The following is a 10,630-nucleotide window of genomic DNA, read 5'->3' on the forward strand; positions in this document are numbered from 1 at the left end:
GGGCTCCAGTTGTGGGGAGGGAGGGGCAGGGAGAGGACAAGAGAGAGACTGGAGACAGAGGTGGAGGGGGTGGGAGGCATAGAGATGGGGGCAGGGGTAGCGTAGAAAGACACCAAGAAACAGACCAAGCAAGGGAGCTGCAAAGAATTAGAGAAAGAGGCATGCAGAGAGAACAGAGGTAAGAAAGGGACAGACAGAAAGGCCCAGGGACTCAGAGACGGAACCAGACAGAGGGAAATGACAGATGTCCATGGAGACAGAGGCTGAGAATGGCAGAGCTAAAGAGACTCAGATTCGTGCAGGCTCAGAGACAGGGAAGGAAAGAGGAGGGTGAGGGCAGACGGGCAGACGGACTCCGAGAGAAGTAGAGAGCCAGGGGGCGAGGAGAGTGGCAGAGGCAGGCAGACGACCGAGGAGGCCCCCCACCCACACCCCGCCTCCAGGGCGATAAGGCAGGGCCAGGAGGGCCAGTCATCCTGGGCCCGCCCAGGGCCACCCCAGGCCTGCCCGCCCGCCCGGTGCCTGGTGCTCCGACCCAGCCTGCCACTGCTGCCACCGCTGCCAGGCCCCCAGAGCCCGTGAGTCAGGAGGGGGGCGATGGCCTCCCTCTGCGCGTCTGCCTGGCCTCTGCCCCCTCCTCACCGTGTCTCCTTCTCAGCTGGGGTGGGGGCTCTCCGCGTCTCTCTCTGCACCTTTCATCCTCATCTGGCTGCCCCCAACTTCAACGACCTCTGATCCCCACCCCGCTTCTGGGGCTGAGCTCAGCCCTCCTCCCCTGCTCCCACTGACCAGGGCAGCTGAGGCCACCGGCCCTCCCCTGGCCGCCCCCCCCCGGCTCTGTCTGGCCGTCCCTCAAAGGGCCGGGGGTTCAGCAGGACGAGGGCCAGAACCTGGCCCCAGCCTGAGCCCCTCTTCCATCCCCAGCCCCAAGTGGGGCCCAGACCCCTCTCCTCTCCTCCCGTCACAAGCTGCTGGGCCCCGACCGGGTCTCGGGTGGACCAGAAAGAAATCCTTCTCCCAGATGTAGCTGGGACGTCCCACAGCTGATTTAAACGAGGACAGCCCATCATCGGCCCCAGACAAAGCTACTCCCCGAAAATTCCACATCCTCCTCGGCATACGGGGAGCTTCTAGCCCCCTCCAGGGCCACCCCGAGTACCGAAGCTTTATTTTAAGGGTTTGGAGGCTGGAGTGCAGTGAGAACCAGGGGGGTGTCCCAAACCCAGTTGTTTCTCCCCAAGGGAAGCGGCCAGGGTGGAAAGAAGGGGGGGTGGGACAGGTGAGGGAGATGTGGGGAACAGGGATAGCCCCCGTCTCCCTGTAAAGTGATTTTGCCTGTGTCCCTCCTTGTTCCCAGGAGAACCTGGGGCCTGCCTTCCCCGCTCCAGGCCATGACGAGTCTGTCATTAATCATGCTTGCTCTGGTGACAGGTACGGTGGGGGGTGGGGAAGGGCAGGGCCCCCCTCTCGACTCTCTAGGCTCCCCCAGCCCCCCTGGCCTGGCCACCGACAGGCTTGGTATTCAAATTCCAGAACAGCCCATAGAGCATCTGAATGAGACAGCCACACAGGTGTCCCCAGTGCCCCCTACTGAGCCAGGACTGATCCTTTCCAATGCTAGAATGAGGAGAGGTGGGGCAGGGTCCCAGGGGAAGGGCCGCGGCCGCTGGCGCGGAGTGAGGGGCACTCAGGACAGTGACAGCGACTGACCACGTCCAGGGGTTTACACCTGACCGGTCTGGACTCTGCGTTCCAGCTGGGGACATCCTCCCAGCCTGCCTTCTCTCATGCCTGAGCCCCTCTTTTGCCCCCACCCCCTCCAGGGCATGTAGGGGGTGAGACCAGGATCATCAAGGGGTATGAGTGCCCCCCTCATTCCCAGCCCTGGCAGGTGGCGCTGTTCCAGAAGACGCGTCTGCTCTGCGGGGCAACCCTCATCGCGCCGGGATGGCTCCTCACAGCAGCGCACTGCCGCAAGCCGTGGGTGCGGGGGCCGGGGCGGGGCTGGGAGGGGGGCTGGGCGTGGAGAGATGGATGGAGATGGCGTTGGGCTTGGGGAGAGGTGTTTGGGGGCGGTGGGGTGGGCGAGCGCTCGCCTTGATGACGGGGATCACGCTGAGATTGAAGATGGAGGGTTGGATGGCGTTGGAGTTGGGGTTGCGTCTTGGGGGTGGGCTTGGGCGGGAGACGGGCGTTAACGTTGGCAGTGGAGCTACGTTCCTACTTGCTCGCAGGTGTCACTCATGTGTTTCCCCCGCACCGTCTCTCCCCCGCCTCCTGTCTCTCCCCACCCTTCCATCTCTGACCGCCATCTCTCGCACCTCAGCCACTACATAGTGCACCTGGGGGAGCACAGCCTCCAGCAGCAGGACGGCTGTGAGCAGACCCGGACAGCCACTGAGTCCTTCCCCCACCCAGGGTTCAACAACAGCCTCCCCAACAAAGACCACCGCAACGACATCATGCTGGTGAAGATGGGGGTGCCAGCTGTCATCACCCGGGCCGTGCAGCCCCTCTCCCTGCCATCGCAGTGTGTCACCGCCGGCACCCGCTGCCTCATTTCCGGCTGGGGCACCACAACCAGCCCCAAGTGTAGGGGCTCCAGAGGGGAACGTGAGGGAGGTGGTGTTAGTGGGAGGATGCAGAGGAAACGTCAACAATGAGGAGGCAACCTGGGGGTGTCATTGGTAGGATAAGTTGCAGGGAAGAGTGGGAAAGCAAGGGCTGGGGCAGCTCTCCAGACCTGATGTGCCATCCCAGTTCCACAATTTCTAGCTGTAGGACCTCAGGCAAGTGGCTTCACCATGTTGAAACTCAATTTTCTTCTCTGTCAAGTGAGACTAATCATACCCACCTCCCAAGGCTGGATTACAGATAATGTTTATAGAGCAACTGGCATAAAGAATTTACTCAATAGCATTATCATTGCTATTGCTATAAGCAGAGAGATGCACCAGCTGCAAGCAAGAAGGAAGGGGACTCTCCCCAGATACTCTGTTCAGAGTAACCGCTTTGGTAGGGTGGGGGTCCCACTTCCCACAACCCCTCATGCTGTTTCCACAGTGCATCTGCCCCATACTTTGCGATGTGCCGCCATCACCATCATTGGCTACGAAGAATGTGCGGACGCCTACCCTGGCAACATCACAGACACCATGGTCTGTGCCAGCGTTCGGGAAGCAGGCAAGGACTCCTGCCAGGTCAGAGGGCAGGGCCTGGGTCTCCAACCACATCCCTATCGCCACCTCCTCCCTGAACTAAGTCTTCACCTGCATCCGCAATCTCATCCTAACCCCAACCCCGCCTCTTCCTGCAGCCCCACATCCAACTCCACCCCCAGCTCCCATTTCCAACCTCAACACAATCTTTATCCCCTTCCATGGTTCTATCCCTGTTCCCACCTCCATTTCCAACCCAATCACCCCAAATCCATTTTCAGCTGTAACCCCACCCCTGTGCCCATCTCTAACCCTTATCCCAACCACATCCCCAATCCTATCACAAAAACCCCAATACCAACCCCAGCTTCAATCTAAATCCCAACCCCAACACCATCCCTGTCTCCTCCCTAACACCAAGCCCAAGCCCTTCCCCTCCTCCCTGGCCTCCTCTCTTCTCTGACCAGTCCCCTCTCTCCACATCTCAGGGTGACTCTGGGGGCCCTCTGGTCTGTAACAGAACTCTGCAAGGCATCATCTCCTGGGGCCAGGACCCATGCGCAGTCACCAAAAAGCCCGGTGTCTACACGAAAGTCTGCAAATATGTGGACTGGGTCAAGGAGACTATGAGGAAGAACAGTTAGAAGGACCAGCTCACCAACACCCAACGGCCCAATCCTATGGGTGATTTGGCCCTGTTCATTCTGAAATAAATAAACTATGATCAGGACCCTTAAGGTACTTTCTTTGGGCCTCCTTGACTGCAGGAGATGCTATCACTTGACAAGGACTGGGGGTTTGGAAGCAGCAAGACCTGGGTTCAAACCTTGGCTCTTCCTAATTTGTGACTCGGGGACTGATAATAACTGTTTTGTTCCATGGCTGTTGTGTCCTTGGACCCCAAAACAGTTCCTGGCCCACACCAAGGACTCAATAAAATTTCCTATGCCAGACCCTGGTTTGAGGGCTTTTAAATGTATCAGCTAATTTAATTCAGACAAAGCCTCATGAGGCTGGTGATGTGGTTATACCCATTTTACAGATAAGGAATCTGAGTCCCGGAGTGACAGTCACTTGCTCATGATCACAGAGGCAATAAGAAAATGCAAGGATCTGAAGCTAAAGAGCCTCTTAATTACAAGTGATATGGCCTCGACTAACTTTGCTTTCCTTATCTATAAAACTGTGAGGGTTTAAGGTAATGCAAAAGTATGATAGCACAAGGCCTGCACATACTAAGACCTAATGAAAGGGGGCTATCATTTTTAAATTAACCTCCATGACAGGTAGTTTAACTAATCTAGACCAAGACAGCAGCCACTAGCCACATATGGCTGTTTAGATTAAAATTAAAATTAAATAAAATCAGAAATGCAATTCCTCTATTGCACTTGCCACATTTTAAGGGCTTCGCAGCCTCTGGTAACTATTCAGGGAAACACATCAAACATTTCCATCCTTGCAGAAAGTTTTATCAGACAGCTCTGAGCTAGACAACGTCCAGAGTTACTCTTCTTGGGGAATGTGCCCCAGCTATATAGTCCAGCACTCGGGATCTTTTCCAAGGCTCTGCTCACTTTGCAGGAGAGGTAGCTGACATGAGGCGTAAGACCTCCCCAGGGGTTAGGTCAACTTGCTGTGTGATCTCCTGTGAAGTGCTGCCCTCTCTGGGCCTCTTGTGGCTCACCTGAAATGAGGGTGTTGACCGAAGCGCCGTGGAGGCCCCTTCCAGCCGTGACCTCCTGTGACTCACGGGCCTGCGTGGCACCTGGAGACACGCAGGTGGCAGGGAGGAATGGACGCGTTCCAGCTGTGGGGGTGGGCTCGTGCCACAGAAAGCATCCCTCCAAGCAGGGTCTTGGCCTCTGCCACCGTTTTTCTCTTTTCCTGTTTCTGTGTGTGTCTTAGACATGCCATTTTGGCCTCTGTCTGCCACAATCTCCCTCTGTCCTGTATCCCTGTCCCGGGAGCTGGTCTCTGTCCCTCCTCTTTCCTTCCATCTATTTTCATCTCTCTGCCTCCCCCTCTACGCCTCAGCCTTCTGGCTTTTCTCACTTTGGCATTTCAGGCATGCAGCTCTCTGTTTATCTGCCTTCCTCTCTCTCTCCATCACCATCTCCAACACCATCCCTGCCACCCCCAGACCCCCTGGGGACCTCCTACTCTCTCTCCCCTGCCTGGGAAAACTTCTTGGAACAGGGGACTGGGGGAATCCCCATGGGATCGGGCTCCAAGCAGGGTGTTTGGGGCACTGGAGAAGCCTGTATTCCTGGGCCCCTCCCAGAGCAGGAATCTGGGCCCAGGCTGGGTGCCAGCCCCACCTAGGTATAATTAGGGAGAGAAAAAAGGAGGGGGTGAATCCCTGGGGAATGGGCGGGGCTTTTCTGGGCTCTTGGAGGTTAAAAGGGAAGGCCTGGCCAGGGGTCCCCGGGCAGAGGAGCTGGCGACCACAGGTAAGGCAAGGGTGCTTTCCGAGTCTCCTCCCTCCTTCCCAGCAGCGAATCCCAGGTAAGGCGGGATGCGCCCCACCCCAATCCGGGTGGATAGCGAAAGGATGGGTGGGGGCCCTGTGGCCACGGCCAGGGCCCTGTTGGAGCCTAGTTTCACCATCTGCGGCCGCGGGGAAGTCCCCCGAGCCGGGAGGCTTAGGAAGCGAACCCAACCTCTCGGAGCCTCCGACTCCGCTCCACCTGCCAAGGAGGATGAACCCCCGCGCGCTGCGTGGCCGCCAGCCTGGGTTACCGGGCCGGGGAAGCGCTCCCCTCGGGCGCAGAGAGGGCGGGAGGACGCCACGAGCAGCGTCTAAAGGGCAATTGCACCCATTAGGCTGTTCCAGCCCTAATCGCCCGTCCAACTGCCCCTACGGGACCCGTGACCGCTGGTTAAACGGGCCCCCTGGGCAGGGCAAGTCCGGATGGGCGGGGTGGGAGACTCTGACAAGGCGCCTGTCTTAACCCACCCTCCTCCACCGCCCAGGCCCGGACATGAGACCCCCGTACCTCCGCCTCTCCGCCGCCTCTGGCCCCTGGATCCCGAAGAAGCTGCTGCTACCGCTGCTGATGGCGCAACTCTGGGGTGAGACGAAGGGCAGAGGGCAGCGGGAGGCGCTGGGGGCGGGGGAGGAGGGATGGAGGATGTGTCCTCATCACTAACAACCCTCGCTTGGGACCCCAGCGCCCACCCAGCGACCCGGAGCGGGTCCCACCCCCAAGCCTTCAGGGCTGCCTCGTCTGGCTCCGCCCCTGGGTGCCCCAACCCCCACTCCGGCCCCGCCTCCGCCCCGCCCCTTTTGCTCCGCCAGGATTTTTAACCCTCTTTTCTGCTCGCCGCGTTCTGTCCCCGCCCCCTTAGTGTCCCGCCGCGTTCTGTCCCCGCCCCCTTAGTGTCCCGCCGCGTTGTCTCCCCCCTTAGTGTCCCGCCGCGTTCTGTCCCCGCCCCCTTAGTGTCCCGCCGCGTTCTGTCCCCGCCCCCTTGTGTCCCGCCGCGTTCTGTCTCCGCCCCCTTAGTGTCCCGCCGCGTTCTGTCCCCGCCCCCTAAGTGTCCCGCCGCGTTCTGTCTCCGCCCCCTTAGTGTCCCGCCGCGTTCTGTCTCCGCCCCCTTAGTCCCGCCGCGTTCTGTCCCCGCCCCCTTAGTGTCCCGCCGCGTTCTGTCTCCGCCCCCTTAGTGTCCCGCCGCGTTCTGTCTCTGCCCCCTTAGTGTCCCGCCGCGTTCTGTCCCCGCCCCCTTAGTGTCCCGCCGCGTTCTGTCCCCGCCCCCTTAGTGTCCCGCCGCGTTCTGTCTCCGCCCCCTTAGTGTCCCGCCGCGTACTGTTCCTGCCCCTCTCACTCCGCTCCGCCATGGTCCCCAACCCCTTCCTCTTTCACACAGTTCTTCTCCTCCCACTTCATTTGGATTCTGCGTGAACCCCCATTCCCGCTCTTAATAGCCGCGACCCCCAATTTCCGCCTCTTCCTAATGCCTCGCCCCATTCGGGCCGCCCCTCTCGCAGCACTTCCCCATGGCCCTGCCTCTACCCCAAACCCAGCCCTTGCCTTGCCCTGCCTGCGCTGACCTCCCCCCCCCACTTCGTTCTCCAGCCTCAGTGGCGGCGCTGCTCCCCGGAAATGACACCGACTTGGACACTGCGCTCTCCGGCGCCCAGTGCGCGCGCGGCTCGCAGCCCTGGCAGGTCTCCCTCTTCAATGGTCTCTCCTTCCACTGCGCGGGCGTCCTGGTGGACAAGAGTTGGGTGCTCACGGCCGCGCACTGCTGGAACAACAAGTAGGGGGACCACTGGTGAACGCTTAGGCGGGGCTGTGGAGGCAAGCCATGAGGACGGGTCGGGAAGGGCTGGGACACTTGAGGGTGTGGAACTCTCCGGGCAAGATGTGGGGTCAATCAGGGAGGGCTTCCTGCAAGAGAGGAGTTGGGTCGTGCTGCAGCCAACAGGGGTGAGTGTGGTCCTTCTCTGCATTTGTGGGCCCATCCATTGCCCCTGTCCAACTGATGCTCCTTGGGTTCCCTTGAGGTGTCCGTGGTTGTAAGCAACAAAGAGAAGACAAGGTCTACTGTGGTTAGGAGTTCAGAAATGTCCACCCTATGCCTGGGGCCACTGACGCAGGAAAGATTGCATGATATTACGGAGAAAGGGCTGGGTTTACCTAGGAGTCCAGACCCCCAATTCCCTTCTCCCCCAACTCCTTCCTCCCTTCCACCCAGATGTCTGCCCCCACCCTACCACCAGACCCTCCTTCCCAGGGTGCCAGGGTGCCAGGGTCCCAGTCCCTACCAAGGTCGGCTCCATGGGGCTCTTCTCTCCCCCAGGCCACTGTGGGCTCGAGTTGGGGACGACCATCTGCTGCTCCTCCAGGGCGAGCAGCTCCGTCGGACCATTCACCCTGTCCCCCACCCCAAGTACCGGCTGGGATCAGGCCCACTCCTGCCAAGACGCACTGATGAGCATGACCTCATGCTGCTGAAACTGGCCAGGCCTGCCATGCTGGGGACTCGTGTGCAGGTTGTGCGCCTGCCCTACAGATGTGCGCAGCCTGGAGACCAGTGTCAAATCGCTGGCTGGGGCACCACAGCCACCCGACGGGGTAGGAGCTGGCCTTGAGACTGTATCTCAGGGAAAAGGGGCCAGAGGGAAGAGGTGGGGCAGGGGGCTTGGGCTTCTGGGTCCAAGGGAGGAGGAGGCTGGGGGCCTGGACTCCAGGGTCTGAGGGAGGAGAGGGCTAGGGGCCCGGATTCCTGGGTCTGAGGGAGGAGGGGGCTGGAAGCCTGGATTCCAGGGTCTGAGGGAGGAGGGGGCTGAGGGCCTGGACTTCTGAGTCCTTGGATAGAAAGAGTCTAGCTGTGTGGACTCCCAAGTCCTGGAGGATAGGGGCTGGTCCCAGGGATGACCTGACTTCCTCTCCCATCAGTGAAGTACAACAGGGGTCTGAGCTGCTCCCGGGTTACTATCCTGAGCCCTAAGCAGTGTGAAGTCTTCTACCCTGGTGTGGTCACCAACAACATGCTGTGTGCTGGACTGGACCAGGGCCGGGACCCTTGCCAGGTAGTGGCTGGCCAGGGAGGTTCTCTGACTCAAGGGAGGGAGGAAAGGAAGGTTATGGGAAAACAAGATGCCCCCAACCCCATTGCCAACCCCAGCCCCAATCTCAACCCCATCCCAATGCTACCCCATTCCCTACTCCAACCCCAACCCCATCCCCAGCTCCACCTCCTTGTGTTCCATTTCCTTATCTCCAACCCTGCCCCCAACTCCATCCTCAACCCCAACCCCACCTCCCACCTTAACCCCATCTCCAAGTCCATCCCTGTCTCCAGACCCATCTCCATCCCCTAATCTACCCAACTCCACCACATTTCCATTCTCACCTCCCAAACCAACCTCCATAGCTCAAAGTTGAAATCCACTCCCCAAGTTCCACCCCAACCTCATAACGAATTCCAACCTCAACTTGATCCCAACCCAACTCCAATCCTGCCCCCACCTGCACCCCTTCCCATCACTAACCCCAGCCACCAAAGTGGCAGCTGTCACATGGGCGTATTCATTGATCTCTCCTTCCTCGCTCCACCAGAGTGACTCAGGTGGTCCCCTGCTCTGTGATGAGACCCTGCAGGGTATCCTTTCCTGGGGTGTCTACCCCTGTGGCTCTTCCCAGCATCCAGCTGTCTACACCCAGATCTGCAAATACATCAACTGGATAGAGAAAACCATTCGCACCAACTGATGAGGATGCCACCAGCACACTCTTCACCATCTGTTCACTTCCTCGGATCCCTGCACTTCCTCCCACTCCCCTCCACCCCCAGTGACTGAACTCTCTTCCTCCCCTGCTCAAACCTCTGCCACCCATCCACACCTACTCACATCTCTCCTCTCCCCTCATGACCCTGCCTTCCCCCATTCTCTGCCTGCATCAAAGCAGAAGTGCAGAAAGTGATGAGGAAGTTTTATTCAAGAAAGGCAAGCAAGCAGGTCGACCAATCTCTAACAGAAGTTACCAGAGTATCACAGTTATGTGGAGGCACCTGACCTGGCTTCCTGTACCACTCCCTGCTGTGTGATGTTGGGCAAGCCAAGAGCCCTCTCTGATCCTTGGTTTTCTCACCTGGAAAATGAGGACAATGAAGTGCCTATCTCATAGACGTGTTGAGGAACCCATGATAGAGTGTACATGTAAATTGTTATGGTAATTACATAAAGAATTTAACACAGTGGGTGATGAGCCCTGAATAAAGGTTACCTATTTACATGACATGAACAAGTCCTAGTGAGAGCATGTGTGACTCTGTGTTCTGGGTAGAAGTGGACAAGGGAGCCTATTCCCCACCACCTAAGCTCCAGGGCTGATGGGAGAATCATATTCCCACTCTCCTCCCAAGTTCTCTTGAAGCAGCTCTCAACCAATTCCTTCTTCCCTCCCACCTTTTTCTACTTCTGGATCCACCCAACACCAGTTCCTCTTGTCTCAGCAGGAGCTGGGTTGGCTTTAAGTCACTTGGTATCTTCTCTACCTTTGTGGGGTCACTGGAACTCAAGGACCTCACCCTTCATCCATTTCAGCCTCCAAGACCAGAGGGCTGAGCAAGAGAGTGAAGGCTGGGGAATCTCCCCACTCCAATAGCCAAGTTCATAAACCCTCCAAAATTTAGTGAGGTGGGGATTGTTTAGTCTTTATTAATGGGCTTTTGAGGTTATGTCCTGAAAATTTGCAGAGAGGGGGGTGGATTGTTTTCCTCTCCCTAATACTGTCCCTATGTAAATATTTCTGTGCTGAGAATCCATCCAAAGCTGAAAGATGTTTGGGGGTCTTGGCTTAGCATGGACTTTGGAGCAGGTAAAATAAGCTGAACACATGAACAACAGAAATTCTCCATAAAGTACAGGTTGTTTTTTGTTTCTTCTTTCAAACACCAATTTATTGAGCATTTCTCATTTGCCAAACCTAGCGGCAGGTGCTGGGGACATATTGGTGACCCCA

General features: G+C 58.1%; 2 protein-coding genes across 6 annotated transcripts; both read left to right on the top strand.

The window, feature by feature from the left end:
* Positions 1-1,365: 1,365 nt before the first annotated feature.
* KLK11 (kallikrein related peptidase 11) lies at positions 1,366-4,007 on the top strand. The gene is made up of 5 exons (XM_037819355.1): positions 1,366-1,431; positions 1,824-1,980; positions 2,327-2,592; positions 3,064-3,200; positions 3,647-4,007. Exons 1-5 carry the CDS (start codon positions 1,392-1,394, stop codon positions 3,800-3,802), a joined length of 756 nt encoding a protein of 251 aa, XP_037675283.1. The 5' UTR covers positions 1,366-1,391; the 3' UTR covers positions 3,803-4,007.
* Positions 4,008-5,320: 1,313 nt separating this feature from the next.
* On the top strand, positions 5,321-9,910 carry KLK10 (kallikrein related peptidase 10). 5 transcript variants are annotated; one of them, XM_037819340.1, is made up of 6 exons: positions 5,321-5,483; positions 6,135-6,233; positions 7,235-7,418; positions 7,962-8,236; positions 8,561-8,694; positions 9,224-9,910. In XM_037819340.1, the coding sequence occupies exons 2-6, from the start codon at positions 6,143-6,145 to the stop codon at positions 9,374-9,376; spliced, it is 837 nt and encodes a 278-aa protein (XP_037675268.1). In that variant the 5' UTR covers positions 5,321-5,483; positions 6,135-6,142; the 3' UTR covers positions 9,377-9,910. The 5 variants fall into 5 exon arrangements, with proteins under 5 accessions (XP_037675268.1, XP_037675269.1, XP_037675266.1 ...); XM_037819341.1 differs by lacking the exon at positions 5,321-5,483 and adding an exon at positions 5,533-5,666; XM_037819338.1 differs by lacking the exon at positions 5,321-5,483 and adding an exon at positions 5,587-5,611.
* Positions 9,911-10,630: the final 720 nt, after the last annotated feature.

This window comes from Choloepus didactylus, chromosome 27 (assembly GCF_015220235.1).
Source record: "Choloepus didactylus isolate mChoDid1 chromosome 27, mChoDid1.pri, whole genome shotgun sequence".
NCBI lineage: Eukaryota > Metazoa > Chordata > Mammalia > Pilosa > Megalonychidae > Choloepus > Choloepus didactylus.